General features: G+C 41.8%; 1 protein-coding gene and 1 long non-coding RNA gene across 5 annotated transcripts in view; one reads left to right on the forward strand and one right to left on the reverse strand.

Annotated features, from left to right (window-relative positions):
- ACSS2 (acyl-CoA synthetase short chain family member 2) overlaps positions 1-21,127 on the reverse strand; it is a 50,457-nt gene extending 29,330 nt beyond the window's left edge. For 2 of the 3 annotated variants that reach the window (XM_007073612.3, XM_007073611.3), the window contains exons 1-2: positions 20,883-21,127; positions 15,062-15,257 (exon numbers count right to left, since the gene is read on the reverse strand). In XM_007073612.3, the coding sequence (XP_007073674.2) occupies positions 15,062-15,257; positions 20,883-21,066 (380 nt within the window). In that variant the 5' untranslated portion in view covers positions 21,067-21,127. Of the gene's footprint in view, positions 1-15,061; positions 15,258-20,385; positions 20,485-20,882 lie in introns of those variants that run through there. The other variant, XM_042980541.1, reaches the window with a different exon arrangement.
- LOC122237224 lies at positions 20,491-23,947 on the forward strand. 2 transcript variants are annotated; one of them, XR_006215511.1, is made up of 4 exons: positions 20,491-20,778; positions 20,901-21,102; positions 21,759-21,931; positions 22,233-22,302. It is a non-coding gene; the product is annotated as an uncharacterized LOC122237224 (long non-coding RNA). The 2 variants fall into 2 exon arrangements; XR_006215510.1 differs by lacking the exon at positions 22,233-22,302 and adding an exon at positions 23,609-23,947 and having other exon boundaries at positions 20,493-20,778.
- Positions 23,948-24,010: the final 63 nt, after the last annotated feature.

The raw sequence follows: 24,010 nt of genomic DNA on the forward strand, positions 1-24,010 counted from the left end.
AGGACAGTGCTCTCTGATCCTTTATTATCAAAAGCTCCCTAATGCCTAATAAAGTTCACACTGTTCAGCCTTGTCCTGGGTTCTTCCAGGGTCTGGCTCAACCTTAACTGATCAACTTCAGCCATGCTGTTCTTCTAGGACCATCTTTTGCTCCATCTGAAGCTCTCTCAGCCCCTGGGCAGGAATGCTGCAATGACAGGGAAATGAACAGACAGGGCAACTGCTCTGGACTGGAAGTCAGGATAACTGGTTTCAAGTCAAGCTTTGCTACTTCTGGCAACATGAATCCTTTTACAAATGATTTCACTTCTCTGGGCCTTAGGTGCTTCAACTGTAAATGAGGGAAATATTTCATTAAATGTGCTTTCTAGATATAGATTTTTTTTTAAAAACTATTTTTTTTATGTTTATTTAAAAGAGAGAGAGAGAGAGCACAAGCAGGGGAGGGACATAGAGAGAGGGAGACACAGAATGCAAAATAGCTCCAGGCTCTAAGCTGTCAGTGCAGAGCCCAATGTGGGGTTCAAACCCACAAACAGTGAGATCATGACCTGAGCTGAAGTGGGACACTTTACCAACTGAGACACCCAGGTACCCCTCTAGATATAGGTTTTATTATTCATTCTGGCTGAGAGCAAGAAAGAGGGTTGGAAAGTGAGAAGTGGGAAAAGCTTCACAAAGAAGATGGCATTACGGATGGTTATGAAAGAATGAGCAGGATTTAGATGGCTCAGATAAGGAACAGACCAATTCAGGAAGAGGAGAACAACGTTAATTAGCTTAGATATAGAAGTGGAAAAGCACAGGCCAGTTTACAAATACCAATCCTAAATAACATTTTCATTTACCAGTGGTGTTTTTTCATAAAGCTAAATTTATTTGATATAAAGGATATTTTGTGTTGTATGTTCTGCCTATTCTCATGCAGTTAAATTATCTTTATTCTCAATTGAGTGATAATAATATAAGCTGGTATTTGCAGTTTCAAAAATATTCCTAATTCATAAAATCTTTAATTGCAAACTCTTTGGGAGGTCCCTGCTGAAATATTTGTGGAATTTTTAAAAATCTCAATCATTTGATATAAAATTAAATAGCAACCAATTTAGTTTAGACCTTTAGGTATATTTTGCTGGCTATAAGACAGAAAAGATTAGAATGTCAAGGTCCTGAAAGTCAAGTAAAGACTATTCTGGATTGAAGCTTTATTTTGCTCTCCAGGTGCACCTGGATACAGATGAGTCACTGCAGCAAGGTATTACCTTCAAACAGACATGTGCATGAGCAGCTCCCGGGCAGCCTTATGGATTTTGGCCAGAGTCAAGTTAACCCTCTAGACCTCACATTTGTTCCAGAGCCCATATTGCTAATCAGCTTCAGCTCTTAGTTGACGGAATTTCCTGAAGGGTCTCTGTAGAGTCACATAGGTTTTGTGACAAAACCACCTCCTGGCCACTGTTGTGTTGGCTCTACTTGCCCATCTGTACCTAAGCACAGGCCCCAGTGACTGAGAAAGATCTGTACTTGTAACTTTTCTATAAATTTAGGTATGTTTCAAATTTTTAAATTAAAGACTGATAATATAGATGAGGGAGATATCATACAAAGAATCCCAAATGCTTAGTTTAAGTTTTATTCTGTAGATAAAGAAAAGCAAGAAAGGTCCCTAGATTAAAAGCCCCTCCACCACCTCAAAACTTTTTACCTACTAAATCCCAAGCCATGGAGGAATGAAAGTGATCTTTGACAGAGTGGTCACCTGACAATCAGTGCCTACTGCTTGCCACATCATAAAAGGAAGAGAATGAGAGGCCAGTCCTTATTTTCATAAGCTTAAAATCTTTAATTGGAGAGATCCAAACCACCTATTACTTAAGGCCAATCTTAGGAGGACAGAGATCAAGAAAAGCATGAAAAAGTCAAGAGTAGGAAAACACCAAAGGAATGCAAAACAAAACAAAAGTGTGGTCAGTCATCAAACATTTCCTAGAAATAGTACATTTTGAGCCAAGTTTGAGAAAAGAGGCTAAGTGTTCATGAGAGGAAAGAATGGCATTTTGAAAAGGATAGAAAAGTCATATGTGGCTGCCAGTCTTGAATCTCTCTGCCTAACAATGCCATTGGACATGTGTGATATGTATGAATATTAGCATCACTGCAAAGTAATAAATATTTTCAGTATGTTTTCTCATCTTTCATTTCAACTAATCCTCATAGCAATTTTTTGAGATAGGTAGGACAAGATTTGCTATCCCATTTGTAAGGTCAGGAAACTGAGGCTCAGAAGGATGTCATAACTTGCCAAAGGTCACAAAGTAATGGTTAGGACCTCTACCTGCAGATCCTCAGGCTAGGCTTTTTTTTTTTTTTTTTTTTTTTTTTTTAGTATATATAACCAAAAGATTGATCTTTTCAAAATGTAACTGATATGTCATACGTCTAATTAAAATTCTTCATTGGTTCCTTAGAAATTGTCAAAGCTGCAATTTTACATCTCTGTGTATGAAACATAAATTCCTGATTCTCCTCAAAGCTTCTCCTCCCAGTTTTCTTTCTTCTCCAACTCAACTAATGAAAATTCCATTTTTCCAGTTGCTCAGACAAAAAACCTTTGAGATATTCTTGACTCCATTCTCTTCTACCCCACATCAAGTTCATTAGCAAATCCTATTGGCTCTGCCTTCAAAACATTCCAAAATCTGACCACTTTTCACGACCTCTACCTTTATTTACATTTTCATATTTTGCCTGAACTACTGTCAGTGCTATTACTATCCCTTTGCTATTGTACCATGCCCCTCATCCACTATTCTCAAGGTAGTATGCAGACTACATATAGTAGATATTTAGTAAAAAACTGTTTAATGAGTGGATAAATGAGCACATCTCAGCTAAGGAAAGGATGTTATTTCTTTGAGGTTTGCCCTTTAATGTATTTTTTAAAATGTTTTTAATGTTTATTTATGAGAGAGAGAGACAGCGTGAGCGGGCAAGGGGAGGAAAGAGAGGGAGATACAGAATCTGAAGCAGCCTCCAGGCTCAGAGCCTGATGCAGGGCTTGAACTTACAAATGGTGAGACCATGGTCTAAGCTGAAGTTGGATGCTTAATCGACTGAGCCACCCAGGCGCCCCTGCCCTCTAATGTATTTAGCTTTATATGTTATAAATTGTAGTCAATGATACTTTTTTAAAAATGTTTTTTTTATTTTTGAGAGAGAGCAAGAGAGACAGAGAGAGAGAGAGAGAAAACGCAAGTGGGGGCGGGGGGAGGCAGGCAGAGAGAGAGAGGGAGACACAGAATCCGAAGCAGACTCCAGGTTCTGAGCTGTCAGTACAGAGCCTGACGTGGGGCTCGAACTCACAAATGATGAGATCATGACCCGAGCCAAAGTCGGAGCCTCAACCTTAAGTAGGCTCCACACACAACATGGAGCTTGAACTCACGACCCCAAGATCAAGAGTTGCCTGCTCCACTGACTGAGTGAGCCAGGCACCCCTATGGTTAACATTTCTAAAGCTAGCTCTAAACCCCTGAAATAAACTACTGGTTAGACAAGTGGCAAATTGTCAAAGACGCAAAGGCTGTACAAACAAGCATAGTGTCTACAATAAGAGAATGTAAGTGTTCTGTCCAGAACAAGTTACAACTGCTACGTGACTGGCCAAGTCACTTCCACTCTCTGAGCCTCAAGTTCCTCATCTATTAAGCATTGTTGTAAACCATATCCAGGTTCAAAAAAACAAGGGAACAAACATACAAGTACAGTACAGAGGAGACACAGTTTATTATTAAAATAAATAGAGAAGTCTTAGGTATTATAGGAGATTATAAGTTGGGTGGCAGGCACTGACAGTAATTCAGGTAGAGTTAGCTGTCGATGGGGTTAATGTAATCTTAAATATGTAAAGTTAGAACAAAGAATGGTAATAGTTCCCTGCCTGATGGAGACCATAGCTAGAATACTTCATTAGAGATACTGACAAACTAGAGTAGACTAGAGGAGACTGACACGGATGATAAAGAAGTTGTTCAGGAAACTACATCATGTAAGGAAACTGGGAATATGGACTCAGTATTACCTCATCCATAAAATAAGAACACCGGGCTAGGGGCGCCTGGGTGGCTCAGTCAGTTAAGCGTCTGATTCTTGATTTCAGCTCAGGTCAAGATCTCATGGTTCATGGGTTCAAGCCCTTTGTCAGGCTCTGCGCTCAAGCCTACTTATGATTCTCTCTCTCCTTCACTTTCTGCCCCTCCCCTGCTCATGTTGTCTTTCTCAAAAATAAATAAACATTTTTTTAAAAAAGGACACTGGACTAGATCAGGGATTTTCAAACTGAGCTTTTCAAATCCCTAGATGTTCTACACACATACCTCACAAGGACCTCAGTGACAAAGTGAAGCCAAAAGAATGCAGCTCTGGTCCTCCTGTCTATGTTTCAACCAGATCAGCTCTGCTCTTGCCTGTTTTGGGTATGGGGCTTTGGGTAATAATGATAAAAACAGCTAACACACTGTTTGCCAAGCACTTAAACCTTTACACAGATTATTCCAATTATTCTTCACAACAATCTATGTCATAGGAATTGTTATTATTCACATTTTACAGACAGGAAAACTAAGGTTTAAAGAAGTGAGGCAACTACCCTAGCTAATAAGTATTAGAGTAGGGACTAAAATCTAAGCAGAGTCTATAGCCTACTTTTTTTTTTAATTTTTTTAAATGTTTATTTATTTTTGAGAGACAGAGAGAGACAGAGTGCAAGTAGCAGAGGGGCAGAGAGGGGCAGAGAGGGAGACACAGAATCGAAGCAGGTTCCAGGATCTGAGCTGTCAGCACACAGCCCAACACAGGGCTCAATCCCACAGACCATGAGATCATGACCTGAGCCAAAGTCGGACGCTTAACTGACTGAGCCACCCAGGCGTCCCTCAGCCTACTCTTTACAAAAAAAAAAAAAAAAAAAAAAAAAAGTTTATTTATTTATTTATTTTTGAGAGTTGGGGGAGAGAGACCGTGCAAGGGAGGGGCAGGGAGAGAATCCCAAGCAAGCTCCATGCTGTTAGCATAGAGCCCAGCACAGGGCTCAATCCCACGAACCATGAGATCATGACCCATGCCAAAATCAAGAGTCAGATGCTTAACTGAGTCACCCAGGGGCTGCTATAGCCTACTTTTGTTAATCACTATACATATAATATTTTATTTGAGCAAAAAGATTCTAATGACTTTAAAAAATTGAAAATTACTGAACTAGATGATCTTTAAGGCATCTTCTATATTTAAATTTCTATAATTCCACATTCAGCCTGCAAAGGGATATAATAACTGTCCTCCAGACACCTGGGTGGCTCAGTCGGTTGAGCGTCTGACTCTTGGTTCAGCTCAGGTCATGATCTCAAGGTTTAGAGGATTCAAGCCCCACATTGGGCTCTGCACAGGCAGTACAGAGCCTGCTTGGGACTCTCTGTCTCCCTCTCTACCCCTGCCCCACTTGCTCTGTCTCCCTCAAAATGAATAAATAAACTTAAAAAAAAAATAACTGCCCTCCTATATCAGAAGAGATGTTCTATGGAAAAAAAGAATAGGATTATTCTATGTAGCCTCAGAAAATAGAACTAAAGCAAAGGAAAAAGATAGAGTGAAAGAAACTTACAGGGAGGGACTATATCTAAGAACTTTGTAGCAGAGCTGTCCAACAATGGGACAGATAGTAAGTGAACTGTGTGCTCTTGGTAGTGTTCCATAATCAGACTGATAACATGGGGATTGTTGGGGATGGAGATATTGGAGCTACAATTCCTGCTTTGTATAGGAAGTAGACTAAATGACCTCAAAGGATTATAACTGAGAGTCTCAAATTCTCAGATAGAGGTTCAAGGTACCAGACACTGGGAATCATTACTATTGCCCAATTTCTCTCATACCAAATCCAGGAAAAGGAGAAAGGCCCATCCTCAGCTCCATGCCTTCTGTACTTACTGTTGTAAATGTAAAACTGCCCTAAAGCAAGAACCCATGCTCCCACCTGACCACCTGATACCTTCAAGGGACAGGAACCCACTATCAGGTTCCTCCCCTGCTTCCAACCTCTCCCAGCTGTCCTGTCACTGCAGTCCCCTACATTTATTTCAGCAATTCTAAAGGTCAGTGCCAGAAGTTAACTTTAACAAGTACCCTGTTCATTCTCTACGTTTACAGGTGGGGAAAAAGAAAGCTCAGAAAAGGGCATTATCTAAAACCATTCTCCTCATTATTCACTAAATACACTGGTATAAGAAGTCAGCCCAGACACAAATTCATGAAGTTGACATGGAGCTCAGGATACTGAATCTGGCTTCCAGACAGTCTCCATTTATTATATACTTATTATTACATATGTTAACATATATAATAATATATTAATCTATAACACATATTATTACACATTTACTATTAACATCCCACCTACTTCTAAAAAGTGACTAGTGAATTGGACAACACAGCCTACCTGTCTCATTTTCAGTACTTTAGGGAAGAACTCTTTAAGGTGTCAAGGGTCATAAAACTCAGGAAGAAGTGAAACAGATTAGAGATCCACCTTAAACATGAAATCCTCCAGCCTTCTTCTGCAATTTGCCCACCAGATTCAAATGGAGAAAGACTGTTTCCAGCAACAGTTATTTCCCCACATACCTCCATTAGCATAAAGTATATACTACCAGGACCAGGACTGCCCCAGGCAAAGGGAGCAGACTCTCAACCTCAGCCCCTTAACTCCAAACCTTCTAAAATCCTCCTTTATTTCACCATGGCAACAGAAGCCCAGCCCACCTACTGAGTCACTATAGGTTGCATCAAAACTTCTAAAAACCCACTTCCTCTTGAGACACAATCTAGAATCCTGAACTAGAAGAGCAAGAAGGACTTTGCAGAGTATCTATGACCACTAAGCCTCCACCACTCCCACAAAGGGAAGAGATGGTCTGAGACCATCTTCTTTCTCAAATGAGTGTTTTTCCTTACCACATGTATTTTAATCAGTAAATACACTATTGTGAAACCAGTGAAGACATAGACGGAAGACAAAAAAGTCCCTCCCTTCCCATATCACTGAAAGGAACTCCAGGACATGGACCTAGATAATTAACAGAGTCCTTGGATATGAATGCTAGGACAGAACACTCTAGGGCTCTGGCTTTCCATATCACCTTCACAATCTTCTCCCTGTCAGAACATGGGCTTGTCTCACCTTCCTACCTTCTCAAATACACATACAAATGCCCCACAGGTATCTGGAGAATTCTGGGTGTTTTTTTTTAACGTTTATTCATTTTTGAGAGACAGAGAGAGAGTGTGTGAGCAGGGGAGAGGCAGAGAGAGAGGAAGACACAGAATCCGAAGTAGGCTCCAGGCACCAAGCTGCCAGCACAGAGCCTGACACAGGGCTCAAACCCACGAACTGCAAGACCATGACCTGAGCCAAAGTCAGATGTTCAACTGACCGAGCCACTCAGGCGCCCTGGAGAATTCTAAATATCACACTCTGGAATTCATACTTGGGAGCACAGAGGGATTCTGAGAGCAGAGTTTCTGTCCAAAGGTCACTCCTAAAGTCACCTGCCTCTCAAAAGTTCTGGTTTCTAAGGAAGGATTAATAATAGCCAGAGCCTATGGAGAGACAGCAATGATTCTGCGGAAGATAAGCACCAAGATGGCACAGAGATAATGAAAGCCAGAGGCAACCCAAAGCAAATAGTGGAAGGAATGGACTATACCAAATCACTTGGGTTTGGAGACTGGGGTCCTCTCCTGGAATAGCCTACAAATTGAGCAGTTAGTATAAATTGCCAGAATAACAGCCATCAACTACTGTTTCCTCCCTTTCCCCATAAACCCTTTAATTAATCCTTCAAATCTTCTGTCCCCAGTGTCTCTTCAACTTGCCAGCCTCTCTACCTTTGCACTACCCCTAATATCCTTTGCTCTCTCTCCCTGAATGTCTATTCCAATAACTTTGTCACTGATCACCTTCTCACATATGTACACATAAATCCCCACTAACATCTCCTCCTACCACACTAGGAGGAAGAAATTGCAAGAGAGGTTGAAACCAGTTTTGTGTGGAAGGCAAGATTAGCCCTTAGATCAGATGAGTGTGCACCTTTAGGAAAAGTAAAATGTTATATAGACTAAAGAAACCATTGACTCTTCTCTCTCAACTTTCTGTTTCTCCACCATCTACACATGCAGTTACCTATGTTGCTTTTTTTTTCCCTCCAAATTACTTTAAAATTTCATCTTTCCATTCCATTCCCACCAGCAGGATCCCAGTCCAGGCACCTCTACTCTGAATAACAAATTCCCAGCAATCTGGCTTCACGCTCCCATTTCCATATGTATCCAGATTAATTTTTTTAAACCCAGGTGTGACCACATCATTCCCTTGCATATAATCCTTTCATAGGTCTCCAAAAAATAGTCAAGGTCTCCCATTCCCGGACCCCATCCACTGTTGACAACAACCTTGACTCCTCTTTGTCTCACTCCCCACATCCAATCTAAGTCAGCAAATTCCATGGGCCTCTTCACTCAAAATAGATCCAGATTTGGACTACTTCTAGCCACTTTCAAGATACTATTATGTTCTAAATCACCAACACTGCTCATCTGATTTCTATAATAGCCTCCTAATTGGTCTCCCTGATTCTACTCTTGCCTTCTGTCTATTCTCAACACAAAAGAGAGAAAGATTCTAAATATACATCAAATCGCTGTCACTTTTGTGCTCAGGATTGTCCAGTGGTTCCCTACTTCACTATAAATAAAACCCAAAAGCTTATATTGACTTTCAAGGTTCTACATGATCTAGTGTCCTGCTGACCTCATTCTGAAAACTCTCTAGTTCACACTGCTTCAGCTACACCAACTTCTCAGCTAGTCTTAAACCAAGCAGCAGCACACTCCTACATCAGGGCTTTTGTACTTGCTCTTCCATGTACTTGGAATATTTCTCCTTCCCAATACAATTATCTGCGTGGCACACTCCATTTCCTTCTTAAATGTCTGCTCAAATGTCACTTTTATCAGACAGTTCTTCCCTTATCAATGCCCATTCTTTGTTGTCATTCCCTTTTTGCTTATGCCACTCTGTATTTTTCTATAGCATTTATCACTACCTGCCATATATTCATTGGCCTGTTTGTTTACTGTCTGTCTCCTCAAGCTGAAATATAACTTCCATGAAGGCATGGATATTGTTCAGAATAGTTCCTGGTACATAGCAAGTGCACAATAAGTATTTATTGAATGAATAAATTGTTCCCTGTATAAACCCTTTACTCCAGACAAATTTGGCCTTCTCACTGTCCCAATAGTAATTATAGCTAATGTCTTTTGAGTGCTTTCAATGTGCCAGGAATTGGATACATCACTTTGTTACACTATTCAGTCAGTAATTACATGAGATGGAAACTACTTTTATCCATTTTACAGTTGAGGCTCAAAGATATTAAATAATTTGTATAAAATCATATAGCTATTTTTGCAGCAGAAACAGGACTCAGGTTAGTCTGATACCAAAGCCCATTCTCCTAATTTTTTCATACTGCCTCCCTACATGCCTTCTCCCTTCTGTGAACTATTTGTGTAAGTGGCTCTTTGCAGTTGGCCCATAATTGCTTTCCAGCTGTTTTATATAGGTCTATTTGGTTTTCCAAATAGAATGTCAATTCCATAAGACCAAGATCTGGGTATTTGAAATGTGATACCACATTTTACCTTACATTCATAAGCAAATTAACCTTAAAGTTAATTTGACAAATTAACTTTAACTAATATGACAAATTTCTCTTTTCAACTGTCACAATCTGGTGTTAGACAACTAGAATAATGAAGCAGGATCATATGGTGAAAAGAGTAACTGACTAGGAGTAAGGATACCTAGAGATTAGTCTCAGCTCTGTCTCCAAGCTCTGTGTCAGCTGTAGCCTCACTGATCTTTAATCTACTAATCTGTAAAGAAAGTTGGCCTAGATGAATCTAAATGATCATTTCAGGAGCACCTGGGTGGTTCAGTTGGTTAAGCACCTGACTCTTGCTTTAGGCTCAGGTCATGATCTCACAGTCATGAGTTCAAGTCCCATGTTGGCTCTGCACTGACAGTGCAAAGCCTGCCTGGGATTCTCTCTCTCCCTCTCTCTCTCTGCCCCTCCTCTGCGTGCCCATGCCCTCTCTCTCTCTCTCTCTCAAAATAAAAAAATAAACTTAAAAAATAAATGGCCACTTCAAATTCTAAAAATACTATTATTCCATGAAAATTTACAATGTGTCAATCCAAAAGTAAAAGGCCAAATTCTTCCTTAATATGGTTCTACTTTGGTTCTATGAGCACTATTTCCTCTGTGCATTATTTCAGAACATGCCCTAAAACAAGGAATGAGCTATAAACGTGGTTTGCTAATGCCACTAGAGCTATATAAATGACATTGTTTAGGTTGAAAAGAAAGTCATACTGTGACTCCATAAGAAGTATATCAATTAGAGAAAACCATGGAAAAGATGTCATTTTAAAAAGCATTATTAGGGGGCCTGGGTGGTTCACTCAGTTAAGCATCGGACTCTTGATTTCAGCTTAGGTCATAATCTCAACAGTTGTGAAATCAAACCCCATGTCAGGCTCTGCACTGGGCACAGAGTCTGCTTAAGATGCTCTCTATTCCTCTCCCTCTGCCCCTGCCCTGCTCATGTGCATGCATGCATGCACACACTCTCTCTAAAAAAAAAAAAAAAAGACTCTCTCTCCCTTTCCCTCTGCCCCTCCCCTCCCCCCAAGCACGTTTTCTTTCTTTCTTTTTTTCTCTTTCTCTTTCTCTCTCTCTCTCTCTCTCTCTCTCTCTCACACACACACACACACACACACACACACACACACACAGCATGAATAAAAATTAGATCAGGAAGAAGGTGGACTCCAAAACAAAACACTTTGGGGGAAAAAAGAGGACTTCATAGAATAAATGATATGATAGAGAGTTTGAAAAATACTGAGTACAAGATAAAGACAAATAATGCAAGAAAAATGGCAGGCAATTTTTAACTTCAGAGAAAACAAAAATCTGTATATAAAAGGAAATGCAGGGGCACCTGTATGGCTCAGTTGGTTAAACATTAGACTCTTGGTTTCAGCTCAAGTCATGACCTCATGGTTCCTGAGATCGAGCTCTGCATCCAGCTCTGGGCTGGTAGCACAGAGCCTGCTTGGGATTCTCTCTCTCTCTCTCTCTCTCTCTCTGTCTCTCTCTCCCCCAACCTCTTTCTGCCCCTCCTCCACTTCTGCTTTCTCTCTCTCTCTCAAAATAAACAAATAAACTTCAAAAGAAAAAAAAGGAAATGCAATCATAATATATTACTCTTATGTAAACATTGTGTTTAAATTAACTAAAAAACAGAGCTAGATAGATGAGAGAATGAAGTTGGAGGAATATACAAGAACAAAATTCTCATCTATCATAATAGGAAGTCACAATTCCTAAAGTATGTTGTATAAGCATACTACTTAAAACTATGGAGGTAGAGCACCTGGGTGGCTCAGTTGATTGAGCACCTGACTTTTTTTTTTTTTTTTTTGAGAGAGTGCGAGTGCACAGGCAAGGGAGGGGCACAGAGAGAGGGGGGAGAGAGAATCCCAAGCAGGCTCCATGCTGCCAGTGCACAGCCCAAACCGGGGCTCAATCCCACCAACTGTGAGCTCATGACCTGAGCCAAAATTGAGAGTTGGATGCTTAAATGATTGAGCCACCCAAGGCTCCCCTGAGCATCTGACTCTTGACTTTGGCTGAGGTCAAGATCCCAGGATCGTGAGATTGAGCTCCACTTATGGAACCTGCTTGAAATTCTCTCTCTCCCTCTATCCTTCTCCCCTACTTGTACTCTCAAATAAATAAATAAATAAATAAATAAATAAATAAATAAATAAGGAGGTTTTAAGAGAAATAACCACATCTGGCATATTTGCACTTTACTTTTTTATAACAAATGTGACTTATTTGTAGCTTGGTTTTACTTTATTGTTAACATAAAATAATTGAATAATAATGGCCCACATGGTACTTGTCTCCCACTCCTCTATCCCTATATCCATAATACCTAACATACGACTATCCAACATCTTTAAAAGTTCTTGTTGATTGAGCGACCAATGTAAAAATGGGATGAAGAGGGGCACCTGGGTGGCTCAGTCGGTTAAGCGGCCGACTTCGGCTCAGGTCATGATCTTGCAGTCCGTGAGTTCGAGCCCCGCGTTGGGCTCTGTGCTGACAGCTCAGAGCCTGGAGCCTGTTTCAGATTCTGTGTTTCCCTCTCTCTGACCCTCCCCCGTTCATGCTTTGTCTCTCTCTGTCTCAAAAATAAACGTTAAAAAAAAAATTTTTTTTAAAAATGGGATGAAGATACCTTGTTACGGAATTATAGAATTTTGCACTAGAAGCAAATTTAGAAATTATATAATCCAATGCTTCTCAATTTGGTGTTCCATGAAATACTGCTTCTTGTAATGTTAATAGCATGCTGCAGAAAGTGGGGCTCAAATAAATTTGGGTAATCCCGTGCAAAAAATATTAATCAGGTGTCTTTACTATAGTTCTTGGAGGCTTTACTATGTTAATACACATTGGGAATCCCAGAAAGGTAATTTATTATGTAGTGTTTCTCAGATTCATTTGTTTCATGAATTAAGCCCCTGCTACTATCTCTAGTAATGAGTGGTTTCTGGAGCATTCTTTGGAAAACACTGATCTAGTCAACTCCTCTCATTTTACAAGTAGGAAAAGAGACTCTCTAGAGCCTGTTCAGGTCTGGATGGCAGGGGAACTAGAAAGAAGGGCTTCAGGATTCTGGAGCAGTCTCCAGTGATTGAACAACTCTGGCCTAAGTTTTCTCAGTCTTTCATCATGCACTTGAATTATTTCAAACAGTGAACAACATCAGACACAAGCCTCTCCTTTACAGATCTTTAAAGATTTTCTGATCCCTAAGGAACCCAGGAAGTGAACCCAAGTGTCAAATGGAGCTCAAGCCATAAAGTCCAAGGGAAGAAGCTAAAGGAAGTCTCAATAAAAGACTGTTTCAGTGGCAAAGTAACCCTAAATTGAGCAATAGCAATGTGAATAGACCACTCACATTTGTACAGTTTTTTTCCAATAAGTAAATAAATGCTTTCATAACATCATCTCACTTGAGATGAGAAAGACGGGGTAGAATTACGATCCTCATTTTATGGAAGAGGAAAGGGATTCTCACAGAGTTAAATGCCTTGTCTGTGGTCATATAGCAAGTGAATGGCAGAGTTGGGCTCATTTTAGGGCATTAGGGCTCTTATTAATACATCACAAACTGGGCAAATTTTGACTGAATACCAATTAACTCTTCCATGAAACATCAAAACTACTCCTATTGGCTCACTTAAAAAGAATAGATCAATTCTCAAAATGCTCATGGTGGTGGCAGAATCAACACCCCAATTATTGGAACTTCAAGGTCTATTTGGGTTCAGTGTAGTAATACCACCTATAAGCTATGTTGCTAGAAGGAAGGGGTCTTAAAAAGTTCCCACTAGGGGCGCCTGGGTGGCTCAGTCAGTTAAGCGGCCGACTTCGGCTCAGGTCATGATCTTGCGGTCCGTGAGTTCGAGCCCCGCGTCGGGCTCTGTGCTGACAGCTCAGAGCCTGGAGCCTGTTTCGGATTCTGTGTCTCCCTCTCTCTGACCCTCCCCTGTTCATGCTCTGTCTCTCCCTGTCTCAAAAATAAAAAATAAAACGTTTAAAAAAAAAAAAAGTTCCCACTAGGAAGGCAACATCACCTAGTGTTACCAGCAAGGAGTCAAACAGACTTGAGTTTGAGTCCTGGCTCTACCACTTACTTATAAGCCCTATGATTTTATTCACTATATAACCCTCTGTGCTTCACTTCTTCACCTATATCGCACAGCTGCTAAAAAGCTAATGTTAAGAGTTAGAAGGATAGCATGGTGTCATGGTTATGAGTATAAACTCTATAACTGTCCTAACTGGCTTTGAATCTCAGTCCTACTTCTTACTAGCTGTATGACTTCAGATAAGTCACTTAACATCTCAGAATTTCAGTTTTCACATATGTAAAATGAGGAAAACAGTGCATTCTTGGTTGTCAGCATCAAATGAGATAATATTTGTTAAGCACTTGAGCATAGTGTCTGATACTTTTGGGGAATGTCATCAAAAAGATGTGACCTCCAATCTACCTGATTGACCCTTCCAGCAGTGGGAGGCTTCTTACCCCTTCCCATGTCCTTGGAATGTGGGTTCCACTTGCCTTTCCTGCTCAAGGACATAGCCTTGAGATGTGATGATGTAGTACTGAAAACACCGGCATGTTACTAAGCCTACTTAGGACCTCTACACACTTTTAAGATTTGGAGGGTGAGTACAGTGTTCCGTTTGTCTTGCTGCTGTCCAAGACAAGCTTTGTATGTAAGTTCTCTTTGTTTATTAAAACTGCCACCTACGAAGCTGGAATGGCTGCCTCTTTCTTCAGTCTCTCCTTACCCTCTGCTTACGGGGGGTAGGAGGGGGCCGGTTTCAGATTATACCTGGGAAACTCCGGGAAGGACTGCAAACTAACAGGTATTATAGTTCACCCAAAGATGATAACAACAACGGTAGTGAAAATCCCAATATCCACACTTTCCTCCCAAAGCAAAATGAGAAAGATTGCTACTCAGTCCTATTCACTTCCATTTACCCTCCCCTCTCTTTCCTCTCCAACTACAAGCCAAGAATGCCAGACTAGAAGTCAGGACACCTGGCTCTGAATGTCAATTCTGTCACATACTAGTTATGTGATTTCAGTGAAGTCACTTAACTTACTTGAGGTATTTTTCCTCATCTGAGATTAAATTAGCAATACTTTACTTACTCTCCTAGGTTGTTGCAAGGATCAAATGAATTAATAGATTTTAAAGTACTTTGCGAACTATGAAACACTATATAAATTTGAGTGGTGACTTTTTATCTGTCACAGGCTTCAAGATAGATGTTTTTACCAGTAAAAAGCAACTTTATCGCCAAGTTTTTTCTCATGGACAATTCGATCCAGTACGTTGTAGCAGATGTTGGTAGTTGCTCCTTTCATCCACTCGATGAAGATTTTTCCTTTAGTCACATCAAAATTGTACTGGAGGAATGGGCCAGGACATGAGGTCTTCCAGTAAAATTCCTTGGCAATGTCTCCCCAAAACTCTGCAGCAGAAAGGGAAACCAAGACGTCACCAAATTTCTCAGACATACTTATCCTCAGATGGCTTACCAGTCTATGACATGAACAAGTCACAACTTCTCTGCCCTATATTCTAGGACCCATGACGGAGGTCCTTCCTTTACCTGTCTAATTTTTATCACCTACTACTTTCCTAACCTACCTTCTATTCCCATGAGCTGAATCTTGACTCAAATTTCTTCCTTCTCTCAAAACTGCCATTCCGTTTTTCACCATCTATTCAAATCATAGCCACACAATGCCTAGCACAACAGTAATTTAACAAATTAAGTAGTGAAAGGAAGAAATCCTTTACCCACAGAGCCTTCCATAATATCTTTCTAATTTGTTCATTCATTCACTTTCAGCAATTATTTAATGAGCATCTCCTCCAATTACATCTTGACCAAGTGTTACTTGCTATGAGTCAGATGTTGCTTTAAGCTCTTTATATGTATTATCTTATTTAGTCTCTACCACAACCATAAGAGGTAGGCCTTGTTTTCATTCTCATTTTATTGATTTGAAAAATCAAGGCTTACCAAATGTCCATTGACTGATGATGGATAAAAAAGACGTGGTATATATACATAATATATAATGGGTGCTGGGTATGAAGGAGGGCACTTGTTATGATAAGCATTGGATTTTGTATGTAACTAATGAATCACTGAATTCTACTCCTGAAACCAATATTGCACTGTATGTTAACTAACTAGAATTTAAATAAAAATTTGAAAAGAAAAAAAAATGAAAATCAAGGCTCAGAGAAGTTAAATAACTTACCCTAGGTTATATAGTTACTAAGTCAAGATGTGAACTGCCCAGAGGAAGACATTTTTGCTAAAATCTAAAAGAGAACGGGAGTTTTTCTCCACTTCCCTACCAGGAAACAGGGCCATGAGATAGAAAGGAACCAAGGGTATATGTTAAGAGGAACTCCCTGGAGCTGAAGCACTGAGAGTAAGAGAAAGAGTAGCAGAAATTAATTCATAAACTGGGCAGATCATGCGATCCTTCTGGGCATGATAAGGAATTTGATATTATCCTAAAGAAGAATGGAAAGCCATTGTAAGATTTTAAGGAGAGGGACATGAACAGATTAATAATCTTAAAATATTTGCCTGCTACTCCATAGAAAATGTATTCAACAGGTAAAACATGTAATGTCAGAGCACTTAGGATATTGTCAGTACAGGGTCAGGAGCTAGAAGGAAGAGACACACTTAGAAACATAACAGTGAAAGGAAATTTAGAGATTATTATCCCCATTTCACCAATAACAAACCAAATTCATAGAGGTAAAGTGATTTGCTCAAGGTTATGTGATTCGGTTTATACAATCTAGGTGGAAAGATAAGACTAACACATGAAATACTGTTGAACATGCAAAACAATATAGTTGAAAGCTAAATCATATGGTGTACAACTTGCAAACAATTTAAGAAATCCAAATAATTTTTAAAAAAGATAAATCCAATGTCAGATGGCTCTGTAAAAGAGATACTCTTATATGATAATGGCATTATAAGAAATTGTCACAATCTTACTGGAAAACAGGAAAATGACTGACGAGAGCCATAAAATTTTTTATACCTTTAAACATCCGCTAACTTAATTTTGGGAAGCACACTACAAGAAAAAATTCCAAAGGAAAAAAAAAAGTAATTGCTAAAGAGATGTTTGTAGTAACACTATTTATAACAGTGAAACTGGAAACAACCCAAGAGCCTAATAATTAAAAAAAAAAAAAGCTGATGAAAACTAGTAATACTAGTAGTAATACAACAGAATACTAAATGGCCACTAAACAGAGGGCAAATGGGAACTGGCATTTTAGCAAATGGCCATTCCTGTACCAGGCACTGAACCAATCTTATTGAATCTATTTGTGTGTGTGTGTGTGTGTGTGTGTGTGTGTGTTTAAGATTTTATTTTTAAGAAATCTCTGTATCCAATGTGGAGCTTGAACTCACAACCCACAGATCAAGACTCACTTGGTGCCCCTCACTGAATTTTTTTTTCATATTAAAACACTCATAATTGAAGTATTTTTATTTTGTGTACAATGAGTGAGCATTAAGGTAGGTGTCCTGGATATCTGCAGTTAAGGTAGGTATCTTGGATGACCCACTCAAGGTAGTTTACTCAATCCAATTTAATACAGCCTGTATTCTCTGCATACTGATGGAAACACTGGCGGCACATACTGAGGCTGTGTTTTCCTGATCAGACTGTGGCGATTTGAGCAGACATGGCAAGAATAAAAACCCTGGCCAAACTTCCTCAGATGGCCCAGGAGAGCTACTGGTGATCTATCTTCTCTCTCCAATGCAGCAAAATGAGACAAAAGGCTTCACTGAATGTTTATACAGCCCTATTAAGTATATATTAATTACCCTAATTTTATAGATGAGAAAAACAAAGCTCAGAAAACATAGGAACTCTCCCAAGGAAACACACAGCTAGAAACCAGTATGCACAATCACATATGTTGTTACAACTACACTGAATACATGTATATACTCAAAAATATTTTTAAGTGATAATAGTAGGCATAGGTTATATAAAACTATTTATGAACCCCATTTATGTATATCAATAAGGATGAGGAAAACTGAGTTTTGGGACACTTGGGTGGCTCAGTCAGTTAAGCGTTCGACTTTTGATTTTGGCTCAAGTCATGATCTCACGGTTTGTGGGTTCAAGCCCTGTGCTGATAGTGTGGAGCCTGCTTGAGATTCTCTCTCTGTGCCCCTCCCCCCTTGCACTCGCTCACCCACACACACTCTCTCTCTTCCCCCGCCTTAAAATTAATAAATAAACTTTAAAAAAATAAAAAGAAAACTTGAGTTTTATGATCACTTAGTTTTGTTTTGGGAGGGGTTTGTTTTTATTTGGTGGAAGTATTGAAATCTGGATGCTTCATTGGCATGCATTCTTTTTTTTTTAAGTTTATTTATTTATTTGGGGTGACAGAGAGAGAGGGGGAGACAGAGAATCCCAAGTAGGCTCTGTGCTGACAATACATCGTGGAGTTCGAACTCACGAACTGTGAGATCACGACCTGAACTGAAATCAAGAGTCAGATGCTTAACTGACTGAGCCACCCAGGCACCCCACCATTAGCATGCATTCTAAATATGAAAGTTCAGAAGAGGAAAAGATGAGCATGGACTAGATGATCAGGGAATGTTGTGTGGAACTGGTGGGTTTGACTAGATAGAGAAGAGCAGAAGGAAATGGGCAAAGGCAAGGAGATGGGAAATAAACCTTTGTGTAATCAGTATATCAATGAGAATGACTGGTCTAGAATAAGGGGTGTGGTAAGGAATAGCGGGAAATAAGAACAGAGAGGTAAGGTGTAGCTAGTTATCCAGACCTTGAGTAAACGGCAATTTCAAATTTTTATTTGAAATTGGAGGAAACAGGGAACTACTGAAAGTTTTTGAAGTGACATATGAAAGCAATGTTTCCAGAATCTCAATCTAATAGTGTTTATTTTAGATAATTCTACCAGAGAGATTGGTGGGTGAGACCAGGGGACGAGAGAACCAACTAGGAGGCTGCTTCCTTGAATTAAAAGGTACTGTGGGAATGGAAGAAAAGGTAAGCAGAGATATTTTGAAGAGTATTTAACAGAATTTGGTGAAAGGCAGACTGTGGGGTCAGGGAAGAGGAAGACTATAGCTATCAGGAGTATAGGTTCTGTAGTCAAGACTACCTTAGATCAAATCCCAGATCCACTGCTATGCAGCTTTATGGCCTCATGCAAGTTAGTTAATCTCTCTACACTTCAGTTTTCTTTTCTGCATAATGGGGATAACAGTCTACATCAAATCAAACAGGATTTGTGCTCAGTAAGCAGTAAGCAATCTTTAATGAGATAAAGAGATAGAAATCTTTTTTTTTTTAATTTTTTTTTTTAACGTTTATTTATTTTTGAGACAGAGAGAGACAGAGCATGAATGGGGGAGGGTCACAGAGAGAGGGAGACACAGAATCTGAAACAGGCTCCAGGCTCTGAGCTGTCAGCTCAGAGCCCGACGCGGGGCTCGAACCCACTGACCGTGAGATCATGACCTGAGCTGAAGTTGGACGCTTAACCAACCGAGCCACCCAGGCGCCCCTGATAAGATAAAGAGATAGAAAAGATCCATCTATAGTTGATAGATAGATCTTATTATAGAAGAAGATGATGAAAGAGATTTAGTTTGGGATAGTGGCACTGACAGGGATTAGAAAATTAAGGGGAGAGCAGTTTTGGGAGGGAAAATTGGTAAATCCCAGACACAGTCATGTTAAATATGGTGTAACATCAAGGTATGAGAATAAAATGGTCTACAGACCTATGAAATCTGGGACCAGAGCGTAAGTGGGATCCTGGGCACAGGGCTAAATATATAGAAGTTATTATTGTGGAAATAGATAGAAAACAGATGAACTCATGATGGGGAAAAAAATAGAAGAAAGAGAAGTGAAAAGAGGTCTGAGGATTCAAACTTGAACACTGCCTGTGTAGCAGTCAACCACTCTACACTTGATTCAATCTTGTCTTGCATTACTCAGTAATCCCTTGGCCCACGTTGTTCTTATTATCAGACTAACCACCATTTTCTGAATGCCAACGGTGTTTCAGGCACTCTATCATGCACACTTATCACCTGCTTTAGACCTCAAACAAACGTAGGAGGCAAGTATTATTATCAGCATCCTACGGACGAAGAAAAGGAATCTTAGGTTTAAAACTCTGCTTAAGACCTCACAGTGAATGAATGGTAGATTTGGGGGTGGTCTGATTCATTGCCCAGGCTTATCCCACTGCCAAACATAATGCTGCCCCCCAACGTTGGTACAGTTTTGACCCCTTACCCAGACTGAGGGCAAGGGCAAAGAATTTTCCATACACATTCTTAAAGGCATGGGACGTTCTATCAGAATTTCTGAGTTATTACAATCCCAGCCCGATTTTTTTTTAAACTGCATCTCAGTGACTTGTTCGGTCTCACATTGCGTAATTGCCTCTGGAATTTATGAAATATGAAAAACAGATTTGGGACTCCGTTACTAATGTGGGGGACCCCCAGGACGGGAACCAGACCCTTTACTAACCAACTGTGGAGACTAAGTCACAGGGTGAAGGTGTCAGGAGGCAAAAGCTGAGTTGGCGTGAAAGGGAGCAAAGAAAGTTCTGTAGCTCTCCTCCCCTCGAGGCGCCCCTTCGCCTCTGCGAACCTTAGGAACTCAGACCTTCACTCGCCTCAAGGAAGCCCCAACTCCTCACGAAATCCCCAAGTCGCCAAGGAACTCCCTGGTTCCTAGGGAACCCTCATCACAGAACCCTCCTCATCACAGAACCCTCCTCATCACAGAACCCTTCTCCCTACAGAACTCCCATATCCTCCCGGAACTTCTTTTCCATCTCCTCAAAGAACCTGTCTCTTCATGAACCCTTCAACCTCCCAAGAGAAAACCCAACTCCGCCAGGGACCCCGATCTCCTCACGTAATCCCCGTTCCCCACGCCTCGTGCCCAATTTCTCACTCTTCTGCAACCCCCTACTTCTCTCCTCACTGACCCCACCCAGGGCCGCCCGGGCCCGGCCTCACCTCGCGGCTCCTCCACAGAGCGCCGGTGCAGCTCGCGGTAGCGCTGCAGCGAAGAGACGTGCGCTGAACGGCTGACCTCGGGCGGCGGAGACCAACTCCGCACCCGGCTCCGGGGTCCAGACTCCTCCCGCTCCCCGCTCCCGCTCCCGTTCCCGCTCCGGCCCCGCTCCTCCGGAAGCCCCATAACGTCAAGTTCCGAGCGCCGTACCAGCCTTTGCGGGTAGCTTCTCGCGCCCAGGAGAGGAAAACAGGCTGGCCCGGGGGCGGTGCCTTACGGGAGGAGAGGCCCGGCCGCCGGAGGCGTGGCTTAAGCAGCCTCGGCGGATGGCGGCCCGGAGGGGCGGAGCCATGCTCGATGGGGTCAAAATGAATGTTAGCAGTGACACGGATTGGGAAAAGTCGAGTATTGCTTGGGGTTAGGGGCGGAGCCGACTGCGGAAGGGGTGGGGCCACAGGGGAGGAGCTGAAGGGGCGGGGCGCGTGACAAGAGAGGTTGGCATCTTGGAGTGACAGAGGAGGGGAGGGGCCAGACGTGACAGTAGAGGAGGTGGGCCCTCTCCTGTCATGGAGTGACAGGGAGTGGCGAGCCTGGAGGTGACAAGAGAGAAGACTGAATCATGGAGTGACCACAGTGGGGTGGGGTCTTGGAGTGACAGATGAGAAGTTGGGTTAGGGCGGGGCTCGAGCGGGAAAGAGCTGGGCAACCGAAAGGAGTTGGATCTGGCCCATAATGGAGACGCCCCGTGATCTGATTGCACAAGCCTGTCACTCCACCGATTTGGAAAGCCAGGTGGAATAGGGTCCTTTCCGGGTGGCACTGTTCTCCTCTGAGAACTATCCCCCAATTCTGAGTAAACCACTCCCCTCTGTCCCCAGGAAAAACTCCTCCCACGACGTTGAGGGCTCGGCCTGGGGACAGGATGCCCTCTCTGCTAACCTTGGGGCCAGCTCAGAATTTTCTCCCACCTCTGAAGATATGTCTTCACTCTCCCTGCCTCCACAAATTCCCATATAGATCTCAAGTACAAGACTCAAGTGAAGACTAGGAGGTACTTTTAGGTCTTTGCTAATAAACACATCTCCTCATTATGCAAATAATGAACTAAGGAAAGGAAATAATAATTTGTGCAAGGTCACAGAGAAAAAACAACCAGGTTAGGGCCAAACCTAGGTCTCCTGACTCCCCTTCATCAGGCTGAAGGTAATGCTTGTAAAACACTAAAGTCTATGCAAAATAGGAAAAATCACCCTTCTTTCCTTCCCAATCTTTTTACTTCACCAAGAAACCCCTCCTACTTGTCACAACTGGGCTCAATTACCTCTGACTTCCCTCCATCCCTTCTACTACAGAAAGGAGAGGCCAGACAAGACCCTCTATCTCCCACCTGCACTCACCACCAAGAAGGGCCCTCCCCACTGATCAGTTCACAGAATGGCTTTCAAGGTAGGAAGGATCCTTAGATATCTAACTCCAAGGGTGATTCTGAGGGTCAAAACGGGCAGCCCCCACCCCCTGAAGCCTACACAGGGCTTGTGACCCCACTTGGCCCAGGCTATCTTCCCATCTTCTCCTTTGTTCTTTGTCCAGCTAACCACAAGCCCAGAACACCCTAAATTGAAAAAACAAAAACTCCCCACCACCAGACCTATGATCCAGAGCCTATTCAATCCTAAAGTGAGAGTCTCAGGGATCTCTGAAGGGATACAAACCTCATGGAATGGATATGGACCCCACTGAGGAGACAGATAATTCATCAAGAAGGCATTGACTGCACTGAAAAGGCACACACACTTTACTGAAGGTACTCCATTAAGGGAGCACAGATCTTGCTGAGGGATCTCAGATCTCACCGAAGGGCTGTGGACCCTGCAAATAGGACATAAAATGCATTGAAGTTCTCTGATTCTATTGAGGGGACATGGACTTCCTCCTAGGAGATAGAGAAGATATAGGTTTTACTAAGGAGACATAGACTCCACTGAGAGGACTCAAACCCCGCTAAGGGGCCTCTCACAACACTGAGGAAATGGACACCACTAAGGAATCACAGACCTCACTTAGTGGAGACTACAAGGGGGATCAGACTTCCCTGAAGCATCACAAGCCCTACAGACCTCACTGAGGAGATACGAACCTCTCTGTAGGAAGGAAGGCACACGCAATGGGCACACATTCCTAGTATAGACAGTCATCTCTTCCCCTCCCTCCCTCCTCAGCCCCCAGTTCTCTTTTCTCTCCAAGCCCTTCTCCTAAGTCCTAAAGCTGTTCTCAATACACTGATGTCCTCTGCTGTCTAAATATGACACTGCAGCTGCTGGTCCCACAGTAGTTTTTCAAATAGTCCTGGTTTTTATCTCTGAGCCTGGATCCTGGGGGTTGCGGAAGGAGAGGGTGTGTCCCCAGGGGCTTCACCAGCACCCCCCTCCCTCTTGCTTGTGGGCTGTGTAATGGAAGTTTAGAAAAGAGGCCTCATAAGAGAGAGAACTTCCCTCCCCCATCCTTAGAGATGGGGTAGTAATGCAGACTATAGTGTAGTCAGAACTCTTCAGGGTAGGAAGAGGATGGATTGGGTTGGATGGGATGAGAATTCACGAAATTAAGGAAATAATAACAATAATCATAGTTATGACATTTATTAAGTGCCACGTCCTATACTAAGCATTTTCTGACATGTTATTTAATCTTCACAGCCATCTGAGATGAATACTGTTATTCTATTTTACAGATGAGGAAACTGATACTCAAGAAGATTAAATGTCTTGCCTAAGATGACATGGTTTATAAGTGGTAGCACAGGGAATAGAACCCAGACAACTAGACTACAGAGACCCATTCCTCTCCCATTTATCCCTCCCCCTCAACTCCTGCCATACCATCACCACCATTATTTCTCTCTCCAAGTATCCTTTCAGAACCACATCAAAAACTCTTAAAATGATGGTAAATATTCAGATTCCAGAGACCCCATTCCAGTCTATGATCCCACACTCACACTGCCCACCTGCAGGTCGACTGCAGGCTGACAGCGCTAGGTGGAGGAGGGGTGTGCAGTCAGACCCTACGCCCGCGGGGGTTGTGGTGAGGCGCCCCCTCCTGGCTGCCCTAGAGCTCAGGCCCCGCCCTCCCC

The sequence above is a fragment of the Panthera tigris genome, chromosome A3 (assembly GCF_018350195.1).
Source record: "Panthera tigris isolate Pti1 chromosome A3, P.tigris_Pti1_mat1.1, whole genome shotgun sequence".
Classification (NCBI taxonomy): domain Eukaryota; kingdom Metazoa; phylum Chordata; class Mammalia; order Carnivora; family Felidae; genus Panthera; species Panthera tigris.